General features: G+C 39.3%; 1 protein-coding gene across 5 annotated transcripts; it reads left to right on the forward strand.

Moving 5' to 3' along the window:
- The first annotated feature begins 1772 nt into the window (after positions 1-1772).
- smg6 (SMG6 nonsense mediated mRNA decay factor) lies at positions 1773-15855 on the forward strand. 5 transcript variants are annotated; one of them, XR_003297013.2, is made up of 21 exons: positions 1811-1922; positions 2539-2541; positions 3222-5607; positions 5764-5956; positions 6329-6439; positions 6879-6985; positions 7327-7405; positions 7649-7759; positions 8080-8295; positions 9816-9877; positions 10015-10160; positions 10445-10555; positions 10817-10991; positions 11710-11929; positions 12108-12287; positions 12447-12614; positions 12907-13051; positions 13232-13491; positions 13635-13716; positions 13858-14169; positions 15316-15855. XR_003297013.2 is itself a non-coding variant. In XM_026328750.2 (20 exons), exons 1-20 carry the CDS (start codon positions 1826-1828, stop codon positions 13986-13988), a joined length of 4977 nt encoding a protein of 1658 aa, XP_026184535.1. In that variant the 5' UTR covers positions 1791-1825; the 3' UTR covers positions 13989-15855. The 5 variants fall into 5 exon arrangements, 4 of the variants coding, with proteins under 4 accessions (XP_026184536.1, XP_026184535.1, XP_026184534.1 ...); XM_026328750.2 differs by having other exon boundaries at positions 1791-1916; positions 13858-15855; XM_026328748.2 differs by having other exon boundaries at positions 13858-15855.
- Positions 15856-17400: the final 1545 nt, after the last annotated feature.

A 17400-nucleotide genomic window follows, 5' to 3' on the forward strand; every position in this document is an offset into this window, starting at 1 on the left:
AACACATTGAGTTAAACCAAAAATACAATAGACAAATATACAGAGTTCATAAAATTTTGTAATTATCCCAATTCTTGTTGGCTGTATTTTTCTTTCTGTTGTCTGCTTACTTTATGATCTGAGGGTGCACTGTAGCAGCTATGTCAAAAGTAAGTTCTTTAACCGTATATAATACACACAAATATAATTATGTGCAGACAATCGTGATTATTATGCCAAAGTGAGTGAAGTGCTTTGGATGAATAATTTAGTGATATAATTAAGGGAAGTGTATGGAAAAAGAGGAGGTGTGGCTCTGGATGAAGAATCATGTGGGAGGTTTATAGGAAGGACAAGAGACTCTGGCCCTTTAATTTGGTGTTGCTAGGGGAAATGAAGCTGTTTACTCTAACATCAGCCACGCAGATGATGTCTGCATGAACTCTCCATTGCATGAATGTGTGTGCGCACACACACATACAGACACATGCACATCACACACATCTGTTACTTAGATGGAAAACAAAAGTAGATGGAAAGTTCGTTGTTAGTCCAATCCAAAGGGCTGGATAATAGGATAGTAGGGCTAGAAATAAGAATTAGTAACAAATCCTGACATCTAGTGGATATTGTATGGAACTGAGCATGGCGTGTACAAATGTATGATGTTTGTTCGCTTGTTTCTTTATATAATTTGTAGACCTTTAATCCCCCTTCCCCCTGGACTCATATGTAGGCAAAGGCCTACGTAAGAATTACATAACTACACATTTTAACATGACATACATTTTGTCAAAATTCAAATGGAAAATGTTTTTTAAAGTTATTGTCTTATTTTTTTTTGACAATAATTCATATCACAGATATACTGAATACAGAATCTACTATTTGTCATACTGTCAGAGATGGGGAAAAAAACTTTCATGTTTTCGGCTCCAGCCACTTGGAATACTTTGCAGAGGGAAATTAAAGAATAAGTATACCAGACTGAATTCAAAGCTAGTGTAAACTCTGTGACTTGTTTACTATGGCTTAGCTCTTTTTAAATTCCTCAATATTAGTAAGTTCTTCTTTTCCTTCTCTGTGTCAGATCATTTTATTTTCCTTTTTTATGTATGTGTTGATTATTCTGCCATCCTGTCCAGATCTCCTTTTTAAAAAAAAAGGTTATCTTTAGTAGAATACTACCTGGTTAAATAAAAATAACATTTTGAAATTAACAGTGATTGTAACTGGAATGCCAAATAGGGATGTTACACTTGAAACAATTTAGTGTGGTATGAAACTTGAAATTTGTTGTGCACTTATTGTCAAACACTTTCCCAGAGGGAGAATTCTATGTCACAAAACTGTTAAAATAATAGAAAACAGTGTACATAGCATATGCATAAAAAGAATTTTACATAACACAAAACCAGTAATTACAACAGAGGGAAATGTGGGCAAACTCAAACTACACAATGAATAATAGAGTTAAAAAATAACTACATGTACGTGAGTCTATTATGTGTCGTTTTGTTATTCATTTGGCTTAAAATGTGAAATAGGTAGTAACAATACTAGCCTACGATGAATAGCGTAATGATAACATACACATACAATTTTGAAAGCAAGACTCTGACTTATGATGATTATTTTTAATTTATAATATTGCTTCTAAACCAACTAAAGGATCTAAAGGACCACGGATTAATAAACCGTGCACCAACCACCATGCGATGTGCACATTGCGGTGTTAGGAGACTGTACTACATTACCCGACTGCCTCGGGTGCGACGTCAGCCGTTAGTCATGTTTGATCCATCTGGGCCACCATACTTGTTGTGTTTGTTTTAGTGAGGGTAAGATGGCGAACGAACTGGAAAGAGTGCGAATCTCAGCTGCGGAACTCCGAGCTGAAGCGTCGAATATCATTAATACTACTGACTGTCAGAAAGGTGAGAGTAAGTAAAGCCGATACTTGGGAGAGATGAAATCGTAAAAAGTTGATAAGTTCCTGTGAAGCAGTACAACAAGTTAGCTGAAAGTAATGCACGGAGTTGCTAAGTTTGTATCCGGCTAATGTTGTTAGCTATTTAGCTAGCTAACGTTGCTGTCTATTCTTCGGTTCCGCGCGGTCTGTTTCAAACGCCCCTGAAACCGTAACTACACCGGATTTTCAGTTACAGCTCCTACCACAATTTAACCCCGCCTTTACTATTCTCTATACCAATTTTTGTTTTACCACTTACTTTAAATACATTCGCAGCAGGAATTTGTCCTAAAATTATGTATTGTCGAATGGCGTTAGGATCGATGTTTACAATGTCAGTTAGCTAGTTAACGTCAAAGAACTAGCGAATGGCAGCTAGTCGTTACAGTTAACGTTACGTCTTCAACTGAAAACAGACCGTTAGAAAACTCAAAACAAAAGTGCGGCACAGTTGTCGTGTATTTCTCATGTTGAAAGAAGTACCTAACGTTATTGCGGGTTTACGGACCTGAACATGACCAATTTGTAACATACTTTATATAACGTTAATTCAGCAGTGCTCTCAAATATTTAACGTTACTGTAGAGAGGGTTGTGTTTGTAAAACGTGGTCCACCTGTGACTATTTCCTGCGTGTAGCCTGTAAGTTAATAGCGGGTGAATATGCACATATTTGTTTCCCTCCTAAACTCAGATTTTGACTTTGTAAATTTTTGACATCTCCGGTGACTTGGTAATGTTTTTTGTTTTTTTTTGATATTATTTGCTCCTCTATGCAATGTCCCTACACTGCAACAAAAACGATTAAAAACTAATGAATTAGATGCACCATTGCTCTTGTTGACATGTTCCTTTTCATGTTAAATACAGGAACTGCAATCTATTTAGACTCAGTCCAACTTACACTTTTCTGCTGCCATTGGTACTTTCTGGAGCACTGAATGCATCACAGCTGAAAGTAGTCCACATAAATACACCTGTTTTTTTAAAATCTATAGAGTTTAGCTGTGAGGATACAAGCTGATGTCTTTATACAAATTATTAGATTTAGATGATTAGATTTGTGAACAGATTTGATTTACATTTTCAGTGGGAATGAATGGGCTTGGAGTGCCACAAATAGGATACTAAGAGATCATCTGAAAAGAAGAGGAACAGAATATGTTAAGCCTATATATATCTAATACCCAGTCCTCTTTCTGCTGTAATAGTGGCTGCTTTTGCCATTGCCCATTATAATTTATGTTTTCTGTATGTTTTTGTTTCTCCAGAGGAGGATATACATAAGCAGTATAGAAGACGTGAAGGAAAACGTCCTGATCTGCAACGCTACCAGCCAGTAGCTGGACATGTACGACGCCACCGTGATAGTGAGGAGGGAGAGACCTGTCAAAGTGATCCCGTGGCCACTTACGAGTGTGATCAACTACTGCAGAGTGAGATAAAAGGTGTCTCTGAAAAAGATCAAGAGAAGCATGGCTGCAAAGATGGTGGGACAGGTACCAACAAAAGGGAAGAAGACAGGATGAGAGGTGATGGTAGTAATGCAAAGAAAGGCAGAAAGGGCAGCCAGCCACAATTTAAAACAGAAGCAAATCAAGAAAAGGGTTTTGTAGAAAATGACAGAGAACACCAGGAACCTGTTGGGGCTGCAAAGCTGACAAAGAAAGCACGCAAACCTGATCGAGAATTTTATCAACCTGGGAGCAGGAGAAACATCCATGGCAAGGACTGTGGAGTAGGGAGAGAGCAAGATAAAACTCCCCCTAGGAAGCCTGAGCAGAAAACTGACCTGGAATCCCATTTGAGTACAGGGGACATTGAGGTTAACAAAAAAACATCTACACAGAAGCTGGAAGGGAAAGATAAAGAAGTAAAGGGCATACAGGCAAATGTAAAATTGTCTAAATCCAGTGAGATAAACAGAAAGCAAGGAAACCAGGATGTGGAAAAAATCCTATTATCCTCTGATGCTTCACTGGAGAAAATTACTAGCAAAGTAGAAAAACTTAGTATGACGGAAAAGCTTAAAGAGGTATGTGAAGACCAAGATGTTGAAGAGTTCAGTTCCAGGAAAGGAGAAACCACCAAGGCAAGACAAGGAAAAGGATCAAAAGAGGAAGAAGAAAAGGCAGAGAAGAAGAGGGAAAGGGCAAACCGCAGGAGAAGAGGAGGGGAGAAAGAAAAAGAGAGGAATCGGGATTCCAGAAGAGGAGAAGATGAAGTAGTTGAAGAAAAGGGTGACCAAGTGAAAGGAGAAAGAGACAGGAGAGCAACAGAAGCAGAGAAGGATAACAATTCAGGCAAGACAGGACCCACACACCAAAGCAAAGGAAGAGCGAATCGCAGAGAAAGCAGAAGAGGAGACAACAACAACAACAACCGGCCGAGGGAAGCTGATAAACATGTTAAGACAGTAATCAATGTAGACAGAACTATAGAAAGAGGTGATAGAAAAAAATCCAATGCAAACGTAACAACACCAACCTCAAAACGCTATTCCAAATCAGATATTCGGCGCTCACGGAATCGACTTTACAGCAGTAGCTCAGCTAGCAGTGTGACCAGCCTGGATGGTCCTCCGCTGGGAACAGATATGGAAAATACCAAGTGGCAACGTTTGGAGCTCAGGCATAATCACAAAGAGGGTGTAGCTAATAGTGGAGAAGGACGAAGGAGCCATTTGCGAAGCTGGACAACCAATGGTGAATCATCTACAGAATCACTGGAAGGGAGCGGGATGAGTGATATAGCAGAAGATAGAAGTAGGAGAAGAAGGGAATGGGAGGTAGAGCTAAGTAGAGAGAGGCAAAAGGAGGAAAGGAACAGACCAAAGGGAAACAAAGGTGGAGGTTCAGGAATCCTAAGAGTTTCTCTAGAAAAACCGTCTGGTACCTCGTTACATAGTGTGGATGCACATCATCGCAAGCAAGGCTCGGTTCCTCGTGGAAGAGGTGGAGGTATTCTGGTGCTTCCATCCTGCACAGACATGTCTAATTCACCTGAGGTTGGGCAAAGACTTCTTTTTGGTGGAATTAGGGGAGGACCAGCTTGCAGGAGTAGAGGAGGCAGAGGAGGCGGAGTGAGACGTCTTTGGGATCCCAATAACCCAGACCAGAAACCTGCTCTTACAACCACCCCATCCTCACAGCATTCATCTCTCCAGCTGCCTGTATACCTTCAGACAGGAGCTGGATATGGACAACTTCACTTTCTAGACACAGATGATGAGGTAGCAGGCAGTCCTCCAGTCGCAAAGGGTGATAATTTTCGATCTCAGCAGGCTGCAGCTGTGGCGTACTACAAATTTCAAAACTCTGACAACCCCTATTGCTATCCCATGCCCCCACAAAATCCCAATACCAACACCAGCCAGCGCTATCCATATCCTTATCATATGGGGCCCTACCAAATTACTGCTCCTAATGGTATCTACCCAGGCCCTGGTGTCGGTCAGCTCTGTGGAAGTTACCGGGGAGCAAACTATTCCCAACCAGGTGCAGGAGGTGGTTTGACATTAGAAGAAGTGGAGCAACAAGCCAGAGGTGAACTAGGGAGGCTGTTGAGGGCCGCAGATGCACATGAACTTCAGCTGAGTAACCTGCTGTCCAGGGACAGATTGAGTGCTGATGGACTGGAGCGCATGGCTCAGCTCAGGTGAAGAATTGTGTCAATGGCATTTTGTATTTGATGTTTTACTCTTTTTGTATACTATTTGACTTTGACTGAGTGGCACATTGGGGGACTCAAGAGTGCTGAGCCGGTTGACATATTGAAAAATCACTGTCCTTTTATGTCCTCTTTTCTTTATAGAGTGGAGCTTTTGGGGATATATGAGCAGATCATCCTAACAGACATTGAGTTCTCAGACTCTCAGAATGTGGATCAGGCTTTGTGGAAGAATGTCTTTTACCAGGTCATAGAACACTTCCGGCAGCTACTCAAAGACCCCAGTTATGACAACACCACTCACATTAGGAACATGCTGCTCACACTGCTTGATGAGGTAAGGAGTGTGAGAGAAAACCTGATGATGCAAGGCTTCGCTCTCTCTTGCTCTCTTCTCTTTTTATAGCCTAGACAGTACAGATGTTATCATACTTCATATTTGGGCAAGCACTGGGACCAATATAGCCAAACTAGTATCATTGTATGTTAGTAGTATGTGTATGTTGCTTATGAGGTTTGGAAATATTTGTCCAAAACCTTTTTACAGCTTTAATTTCTTTCCACAATATTTCTTTCCACCTATTCCACAATACGTTCATAATGAAATGTGCATGAATATGTGGACAGTCTCTAAAGTTTGTGTGTTGAAGAAGTCAAAAAATTAAATAATTCTTCACTGTAATTTATCTACTGTGACTGTGTTTTACAGGGGGCACTATTCTTTGATGCACTGCTTCAGAAATTGCAGACAGTGTACCAGTTTAAATTAGAGGATTACATGGATGGCATTGCCATCAGGGCTCGGCCATTACGTAAAACGGTACAGTAATACTCCTTTACTGACATGCATGTGTTTGTGTGTGTACATATGTGTTTAAAAGTTTACAGAATTAAACATTTTTAAAATTGACGGAAGGCGTTAATAAACAACTTCTAAGTGGAAAGACATGTCATCTCATGTGCCTTTGTTAAAGGGTGTGAAGACCATGTTGCACAAAAAAATATATCCCTTGATTGGTTATCTTATGGTGCAGCGTATAGCTTTATGGTGCAGCTGGTTTCTTTGAAAATGTTTGAGGTAGTATACCAGGAGTCACTCAGTTTGGACATTTATTAAGCCAGCCAGTGATCAGATTGCCATATAGCTACTGATAGAAATGTAGCTGCTTAATACTTAATTGTATCTATAATCATATTCTCAGTGATCGTTTGTATCCTTTTTATGTAGTGAATTGTTGAAGTATTTCTGTCTTTTTCAGGTAAAGTATGCACTCATCAGTGCTCAGCGCTGTATGATTTGTCAGGGAGATATAGCACGTTACAGGGAACAAGCTAGTGACTCGGCCAACTATGGCAAAGCTCGAAGGTAAGCGTCAATTTAAGCAGTGTCATTGCGAAATTGCTTAAACACATTGAGGAGTGCACTAGGTGTATTGACATTATACTTTTCAGTTTGACTAAGCCAGAACGCTATAAAGTCTGCTAAGTATTGAGCCCAATACTGTGTTGTCAGGGCCAGTCTTATAGTCTCAATCTGTGACATTTTAACATTTTCTGTCTTGAACTTTTTTTTCTGAGATGTTACCTGCTAATTGCTTTGCACCATAATAATATAACTTCCTTCCTAGCTGTATGTAACTGATCAGATGAGACCTAATCATGTTCTCTGGTGGTATGTCATGACTACATGTTTGAATTTCTTCTTAGCTGGTACCTGAAAGCCCAGCAGATTGCCCCCAAAAATGGACGACCATACAACCAACTGGCCCTGCTGGCAGTTTATACAGTAAGTGAACTAGTCTAGACAGAGAAGGAAAGTTGAGAGTGGGGTATTCTGCTGAAAATGGGATTTGCACTCTCAACTGGATCATTGGAGTAATTTGTTTAGATTTTTGACTGATTTTTTTTTTTTTTTTTTATATCTCTCCATGGATATCCCTGGAATAATTGAAAGACACATTTACACTTTATGTAAAGATCCTTTTTTAGGATGCCTCACTCTTCTTACGCTCTTCCTCCTCACTTACAGAAACGGAAGCTGGATGCTGTGTATTATTACATGCGCAGCTTAGCAGCCTCCAACCCCATCCTGACTGCAAAGGAAAGCCTGATGAGTCTGTTTGAGGAAGCTAAGCGGAAGGTCAGACACACACTTTAGTCAATAACTGGTACCAAGTGCCTGCTGTTTTTACATGAAACAGAAACGTCACACATTAATGCACAGCCTTGATGTAGATACACTTGAGATCAGAACCATAGAATTGATTGGTCATGGTTTGTTATGTAATGTTGGGGGATTTTAAGAAAAATATAGTGATGTAGAACAATGATATAGACAGTTTGCTATGTAATGTGAGGTGTTATTGGCATAACAACTAGTTAGGTTTATTGTAATCCAGTGAATATACTGATACTTTTAGCAGTGCAAGTGCTTCTTGTTTACAGACTTTGTTCTTCTAGGCAGAGCAGCTTGAACGGAGGAGGAGGCAGGAGTATGAAGGAGGTTCCAGGGGTCCAGCTGTAAGAGGAAGAGGAAGAGGGGAAGAAGGGGCACGTGTGGAGATTTGGATTCGCCCCAGTGGACAAACAGCAATCCCATCCTCACAAAGAGGAGGTAGTGAGTCTAGCAGAGACTCTGAGCAGGATGGCGAGCTGGGAAGTCTCAGTGCTAGTGACGTAAGATCCCTTTTTCCTTTTGCGCTCTCACTCACACACCAAATGTGAGGTGTGATATTCTTTTAAACAAAATGCACTTGTCACCTGTTCATGTGTGGACATTTGATGTTTGTTCTTTTGTTTATTTTTAATTTACTATATATTTTTTAGCGCAGGTTCACTAGTGCTTGCAGGCATGTCTCACTGTTCCGACTTCCTGTTTTTATTCTATTTGATTATTTTCTCAGCTTTTATTTTTTTCCCCTCTTATTCAATATGGCCTCTCTATTTGTTTAATTTGTTTTTTCAGTTTAATTTTATTTTAATTTTTTATTATTTTCTGGACCTTCATTCCTGTTTACTTTTGTAAAGAGTGCTCTTTCTTTGTTCCTCTTTACCCATTCTTTCATCTTTTGTCAGTTGGCCCTTTTGGTCTGTTTCCATTTGTGCTTGCAATGATTCACCATTTATGAAGTGGAAATGTCTATTTGGAGTAATTGGGCATCCATCCATTTATTTGGTGAATTGTCAGTAATATTTGAAGGAACAGTATGCATTAAATATGTTTCTTACTTACTCCCTTAGTGACATTGAGACAGTTATATCAGATAGTTGGGAGATACACAGTACCTTTCCCAGCAGCTCTTAGATCTTTTTGGAGGTATCTTTACAGGGTTGTGTGTTCAACACCTCATCAGTGGGTGGTGTTCCGGTGGCATCCATCCACATTAGCTGGCACAGTTTTACAGGCTAGATGCAAATCATTTGTTACTGTGAGAGAACAGTGCTTTAGTATTTGGTGGCTCTGTTGAGATTCATTATTGAACATTACACAATGAAAAATGTATTGCTGTCAGGAGTGCTTTTTTTTTTTTTTTTTTAATTTAAAGATCACAATTTTTAGGTGGCCACTGGTGATGTAGTGGTTAGCATTCCCAACCTAGAATGCAGGGATGCTGGTTCAACTCCTGGGGCAGTCGTCATATACCACTCTTCTTCCCATATTTCTTGTCTCTTACTGTCTAGTACTTAGATAATATAAAATATATATATATATATATAAAATATCACAATTTTCACTACTGCTGTCAGTTACAGTTTATTTCTTATGCTGTGTGCTTTTAAAAAGGTACCAATACATGCTGCACATCATTCCCAGTGATTACACTGGGATTCTATAGCTGTAAATCTAGTAAAATGTAACTTTGTGCTATTTCCTTTTTTCCTTTACCTTTTGATAAATCAGTTTTGTGTCTTTGCGCTGTACTGTCTGTTCACTGATTGTTAGTATGCCTTGTTTGAAGAGGCATGTTACATTTTATCCTCTTTGCCAAATTCAGTAGCCTTTCAGTCCATTTCCTCCCACCGCTATTGTTTAAAATCCCAAGTGCATTTAAGTGGTGACATCAGTTCCAAACCTCTTCTTGTCCTTTGTCACCAGATGTTTTCTTGTCATATGCTTTAGGGTGTGTAGCTAAATGAAACAATTCTGTAGAGATTAGTAATGCTTTTCTTCTTTTGGCCTTCCCTTTTTTCTCCAGCTAAATAAGAGGTTCATTCTGAGTTTCCTGCATGCACATGGAAAGCTGTTCACTAAAGTGGGGTGAGTGATGTCTCATGTATTCTTTCATTTAAATTGGATTGAATAAGTTTGAAGGATTAGAAATATAATCATAAAGAGTTTTTCTGTTTACCTTAATGTTTTTTGTATTTGTATGACTGTGTGTCTTACTTATGCAGCATGGAAACCTTCCCTGCAGTTGCGAGCCGTGTACTGCAGGAGTTCAGGACGCTGCTCCAACATGGCCCTTCTCTACTGGGAAGCTCACATATGCTGCAGATCATTACCATCAACATGTTCACCATACACAATGCCCATAGCAGAGGTAATGGTCCACACTATAACCATCATTGACAAAAACATTGCACTTAAGACATTGAATTTTATCTGCTAAATAAATACAGATTCACCATTATTGAACAATGTTTATAGTTTTTACTTCTTTTTAGTCAGGTGATTAACATGCATTTCATTTTTGGCCCAGTGCAATTGATAATAGCTGTTACTCTTTTTTTTATTATAAAAATATTCTTTTATTAACTTAATTTGAAAATTTGGTACACAAATGTTGGTGTTGCATATTTTTCTTTTCAAATTCTTCACTGTCAGGTGAGGAAGGAGAAGTACGGTCCGTTTTACAAGAGCAAAGCACAGCCCTGGGCCTCGGCATGTTTGCGCTACTGGTGCAGCGTTGCACAGAGCTGCTCAAAAATACTGCAGGTACACATACAGCAGAATTGATTACAGTTACACTCCTAAACTTAAATCTAATTCTTGTACATATTAGTCAAAAGACAAGAAATACTGTATAGTCCATTAGACATTATTTGAATACGTTTGTCAAGCTAATTAGTAAGCAATGTATGTGTTCCTGTCTTAATGCTCCTGTTTTACACATAATTTTTATAGAGTTTAGTCTGTTTACAAATGTTTTGTATTTCCAGGATGAATCCCTTTTTTTCCCCCTTTTCTTTCACTCAGTATCAGTCCCCATGGCAGATGGAGAGGAGGATTGTGAAGGGGAGGAGCTCCAGGGTATGGTGAGGGTTTCTGCCTTCTCATTGGACCTTAGAGAACTACTGCCAAGCATCAAGGTCTGGTCTGACTGGATGTTGGGACACCCAGACCAGTGGAACCCACCGCCATGCAGTATAGAGTGAGTACTCTAAACACTAAACTTTCTTTTTTTTTTTTTTTTTTTTACATTTACTTCAGAACAGTGAATTCAAGTTAAGAGTACAACATTGTGATATCACCACAGAGTTGCTGCTCTAGAACAGCATTATCATTTCTTGGGAGCCATGTTTATGACCAACTAATAATGCAGGTCTAATGTTCCCACCTTTTAAATTGTTTTTCATATTCATATGAAGTATTGAGGAAAATATCTGGCTTGTTAGCTGCTAAACATTCCACTGTGTCACTATTTACTAACTGTGACTGTCAGCTGCTCAATGCTGACCAGTATTCACTGCATTTTTAGAGCTTTTTCATGAAAAACCACCACCCGCTGTGGCTGAAATGAGAATGGTTAGCATGAACCAAAAGCTGTAAAGCTATAGGCCAGATAGCTAAACAGTAAGTGGAAGGTGATTATAAAGCACTGTAAATCCAAAGAAAGCTGCTAATGTGTGTGATGTATCTCAACCTACATACTACATTGCACATTGCCATTTGATTTATTGCTCTTATTATATTTATTGCTCTTATTATAATTATAAATATTGATTAAAGCCACTTCACATTACCACCTATTTGTTCTGCTCATTGCTTCTACTGGTACTTCTGTACAAACCACACACTCCAGCTCTCTACAGCCTGTAGTTCTTCAAAATATTCATCACCAGAACTTGTGGCTTTTCTTCTCTATCAAGTTGCAGTCCTGATGTTTGGCAGTGCCTTGCTGATCTTTGTAACGTGCTGGCACATGTAGACCATGAGGAAGTGCCGCTGTATAAAGTTGACACTGACGAAGGTGAGGGAGATGAAGAGTTGACTGTGCTGCAGCTAAAGGAGGACAGGCTACTTGCCGGCTTTGTACCACTGCTGGCTGCGCCTCAAGAGCCATGCTACACAGACAGACACACTGACATGGTGAGTGGAAAGTACTGCTTTTTTTTTATTTTTTATTTTGCAACACTGATGTCCAGGCATATACCACTTCTACTGCTGCTGTTTATGATCCTGTAGTATTACTCATTCTTCTGTCACCTTTTACATGTACCCTTAATTTCATTACTCATGCACACATATCTTCATCCTCTTTCTTCAGGCAATTTCAGCAGATTGTAAGAGAGTGACAGTGCTGAAGTACTTCCTGGAGGCTTTGTGTGGACAGGAAGAGCCTCTGTTGGCCTTCAAGGGGGGCAAATACATCTCTGTGGCAACAGCTCCTGCTCCTACTCATTCAGTTGATACAAGAAGCAGGCAGGATTCTTTAACAGAGAAAGAGGTTACTGTCTTTTTTTTTTGTTTGTTTGTTTTGTTTTTTTTTAACAGGAATGGCAACTCAACTCAGAATTATGGAAATACTAAAATTTCATTGCAGTTTAATAGACGTCAGTGGAAATCAAGTTGCCCATAATGTTGTTTGTTGTCGTCTGTTTGGCAGGCAGATGATGTCATAGTTGAGGCAGAGTCGTCTCTGTCCACATCAGAGGGAGAGGAGGATGCTGAAGAGGCAGGAGACAGCGAGAGTGACATCAGACAGCTGAAGGCACGACGCCATGCCCTCGCCAGCAAACTGGCTCAGCAACAGAAGCGCAGAGATAAAATACAGGTAAAAACCACAAATACATACACACCTAAGAATGTACAATAATACTTGAATTCATTGTTGGTAACAGGTTTTTACTGTAAGGACTTTATAAATCAACTGAACTGTGTATTTCATAATACCAGATTATTGTGTAAAGCTCCATTGAGCAAAAATTGTACCTTCCATTATTTAGGAAAAGTTCTTGAAAAGTCGTGTTTTTTTTTTGTTTGTTTTTTTATTAAGTAGGCTCAGATTAATGGGTGTGTATGGATGTGTCTGACTCTGTATCTATCTGTATGTTTGTCCATCCCAGGCTGTCCTGCAGACAGGTGGGCAGTTGGAGCTGGAAGTGAGGCCTGTCTTTCTGGTTCCAGACACTAATGGATTCATTGATCACTTGGAAGGGTTGAAGAAACTCCTTCAGTGTGGAGCTTATATAATAGTTGTGCCACTCATTGGTAAGACAAAGACAGAAATGTTTGAGGAAATGAAAGCATCATTTAGCTCTCTAGTAATGACGATTAAATTGTGGTGTTAGGACATGTTTAAAATAAAAAGAATATGCGCCATGTTACTGCCATTTAATAGAAAGACAGAAAATCTTCATGTGTACTCATGGAGTGTTGTGTGTTCTCCAGTGATTACAGAGTTAGATGGTTTGGCTAAAGGACAGGATAATTTTGGTGGAGGAGCGGGGCCAGGTGTACGTACAGGCAGCCGCGTCAACTCTACTGTTTCTGTGGCCCATGTGCGAGCTGTGCAGGAGAAGGCTCGACTGGCAGTGGCTTTCTTAGAGAAAGGATTCGAAGCCAGAGAGCCGTGTCTCAGAGCCTTGACAAGCAGAGGAAATCAGCTAGAGTCTATAGCCTTTCGCAGTGAAGACACCTCTGGACAACAGGTAAGTGCCCAAATAATTTTAGTATAAAATGTTTCATTCATTTTATTGTGATTTGTTGCCTTTTGGTAAATTTGTTTCAGATTGTGCAGTGAAATAATGCTTTCTTTTACTGGGAAGCAATTACTTAATTTTCTGTCCTTCAGGGTAACAATGATGATGTGATTCTGTCCTGCTGCCTCCATTACTGCAAAGACAAGGCAAAAGATTTCATGCCTGATCAGAAAAGTATGTTAAATTAATTCCCATTTATTCTCTGCCAGCATTCTCATTTCCATGTGCATACACTTTGCATAATTTAATGTGAATAAAGTCTTCAGTTTGTCTCTTGCTACTTTTTACACCCCACCCCAACCTCTCCACATACAGATGGGACGGTGAGGCTCCAAAGAGAAGTGGTACTCCTTACAGATGACCGTAACCTGAGTGTCAAAGCTTTGACACGCAATGTCCCAGTCCGAGATATACCTGCTTTCCTCAACTGGGCCAAAGTGGGCTGAACCAGGCTAAGCTAGGATGAAAGGAACCCAACTGCTGCAGCCTGCTTGTTATTCAGCCAGAAGAGAAGACACACTTAAGCAGAAGAAGAAGAAAAGGAAATAACAGGAGAGAGGAAATGAAAAAGCGAAGAACCACTTCTTAAGAATTACAAGAAAATGTAGTGCGAGCAGGGTGGTTTCGGTGAGCTTTTCCTCCTTGTGATGAAGAGTGTGTGTGTGTGTGTATGTATGTGTTACGTCCAGCAGGCTTCCCCAGAAAGATACAGGGAGACTTAAGTCTCAGTAAATGCTGGACTGGAATGGAGGAAAGAGGTAAAAATTGACCAATTTGATTGTCTGGTCCAGCCTTGAGCCTCTGCACCTAGTTAGCGTGTACTCTGTAAGCAGCATTAAAAGTTGAGATACAATGAGCCTGTGAGAAGAAGTGTGTTTATGGTCATTTAACTGATTAAAGACGGCAGTAATGAAGACCATAAGTGGCACTTTCACACTACTCTGAAGGCCCAGTCTGAGACCACATTGATCCCTACGGCAGAGCTAAACGAAAGGTAGGCAGGGAGAAGCATGGCTGTGGGGTCTGTCAGTACAGTGAAATGTGGCTGATTGTAATGAGGGTTAATTGAGCTCTCATGCAACCTTGGCACCTCCAAGGAATCACAAGCAAGTATGGTATTTCCTGCTAACCCAGGGTATGCCTGATGCTTGTTTGATAAGTCAGGCTGTTCCCCAGCCTGATGCTAGATTAAGTTTAGGTATTGGGATTTTTTTTTTTGTTTTGTTTTGTTTTGTTTTTTTTTTAAAGACACCACCAAAAATATTGGCTCATTCTGTTTTGTATTTTATGTTTCCTTCATGGACCCAGTTTATCCATTTTCAGACTACTAAAATACAATCTGCAATTTTTCCAAATAACTTGAAATATAATTTATTGCACACGAATCTTATTTTTAGATCAGATCTGGGTGCAAATGTATTTGTAAATAATTTGTGTTTTGTATCACAATCCAAAAATAATTTCAGACTGAGTTCAGTTCCTAAAATATGCTACATTGCCTGACTTGTGGGATTTTGTGTTGTGTGAAATTAACTTCAAATGTTATGAAACAAAAATTTACAAATACTGTTTGACCCAGGTCTGCTTTAGACTGCCACCATGTTATAAGATGGTTTTATGTTTGACAGGGACTTTGTAGGTACTTTACTGACATCAATTTATTTTCTGTTCATCTTAAATTCCTCTCAATGCTTTTTGTTTCATGTTATTAAAATCATTCATTGTTTTTATAATATGTTTTTAATCACTGGTACCATTGTCTGTTATTTTCAGGGCCAGATGTCTTCAGTTGAAATTAAATGCACACAGTGTAACACCACAAATCACAGCCTGTAAAACACCTCACTGGCAAGTGTTCTACAAACACTGATCACAAAGGTAGCAATAGTGTATTTAGTTTTGCTTGATCTACATTGCTTTAGCAGAAGGATTAATTTTCATGTGTACTTGAGTGTCTAGATGCTAAAAGTAGATGTTGCCTTTGTATGTCTTCTGCTAGATAATCATACACAATTCATTGTCACAATTTGATTATATGGATTTAAAATAACACTAACAGTGGCTATCCTACTTCCTATCTGTTCTGTACCTTTTCAGCTGGACTTGTACAACTTCCGTTATTAGTTGATGTTTCAGTATTTGTGCTTTTGGATATAATTTTTTCTTTTATGGGCTCTGTACTGTTCACTGCAGTCTGCTGTGTTAAGTGGCACTGCTGCAGTGTTTTAGTATTGGAGCAAATGTAGTAAATACACAAAGTAATCAACACAAATGGCTTTTTCATTGTACGTCATTAAAGAGGTTTTGAATGGATTGTGTTTACTTCATTAATGTGCAAATGAACAGTTCATATGTAAGCTTGTCATAACAGGAAAGGCACAGGTAATAACATTAGGGATGCCTTCATTATGTTGGAGTGTCCCAGTGTGCCAGCATGTAACAGACCATGAAACCAAAGCAGCTAAGTACAGTTCAGCTGTCTCAGATTAATTACATCTGATTTTTTTATTTTCTGTTTGTCATATGTCAAGAGGGAAGACAGCTGTGTAGAAATGTAAAATGTATGCATATCACACATAACCAAATTATCTGCATAAAGTTTTATCAAAACTACTGAAACCTTCATGCGTGCTCTCATGGTAGTTGCAGATTACACATGTGGGAGTGATTCAACCAAGGAGTCAGGTTTGAGTTTTGGGTGTAACACTTAAATACATGGAATCTCTTGATAAATTTGTGAAATAGGCAAACATGGAAATGCATAGGTCAACTATAAAACTTCTGTAGACGAGCACAGTCATCACAAACATGTTCAGTTCTAGTTTGAATAAACCCCTTACCTGTAGTTACATTCATGTGGATAAATCTATTTGCATCATATAAACACATATATGTGTGTGTCACAGATAGAAAGAACTGCAGTCTATCCATCCATATTATTTGCTTCACAGTACTTCTGTGCCTGGATACAGACCACACAAGTAGGACCTGATTTCCATCATCATGACAACAGGGCTACCCAGCAACCAATCAAAGCCCTCTAAGCCCTGTTCTGCAAGCTGATTGGTTTCTCGACCTGCAGCCTGTTGTGGAATGCCCATCTTTAACCTCTGCTGCCATGCACGTTGCATACATCCCTGTTTTTTACTCAGAACAGGCTACTGCTACAGAGATGTCACACTTATACTGTTGTAATATTGCGTATTTGCATGATAACTATAATATGTGAATGAAATGTGTTTTTGTGAATACAGTGGCCACTTGAATGCTTCTCTGATGTGAACATGACAGTGAAAAAGTGACAGTGCCAGAAATGGAAACATCTGTTGTACATCAGTGGACTCATGACAACTGTCAAGCTGTCAGAGGAAACTAAGCACAGAAGCACTGAACTTCTTCTGAATTAACGTATGACTGATCTGGCATCTACACCTGTTCACTTCATAATATATAACAATGCAATATTAAATCATTTAAGGTCACGGACTGTAAGGTGTGCACACACCATTTGCTTTCATAGGTTTCACAGAGTACAACCTGAAATGTCCATCAAGGACTCCAGTGAAAGTATCTTTCTGCTCACATATAGATTAGAGTGTTTGGTTTATATTATTACTGTTTACAGGAATAAATTATGGTATTCTGCTTTTCATTACAGCTGCCAGGGACAAGGACTGATGAGCTGCAAAGTGCTGCCCCTGGACAGAAAAATGCAGGTATCTTATCCTCACTTTTAAAGCATATCTGTTATTGTTTTGGTATAAATACAAAGGCCTGAGTTTGTATTTACAGTAGAGATCAGATTAGGACTGAAACTGTTAATCAGGTTAGGATCCCAGTGACTAAAAGGTGCAGAGG

This window comes from Mastacembelus armatus, chromosome 14 (assembly GCF_900324485.2).
Source record: "Mastacembelus armatus chromosome 14, fMasArm1.2, whole genome shotgun sequence".
Taxonomy (NCBI): domain Eukaryota; kingdom Metazoa; phylum Chordata; class Actinopteri; order Synbranchiformes; family Mastacembelidae; genus Mastacembelus; species Mastacembelus armatus.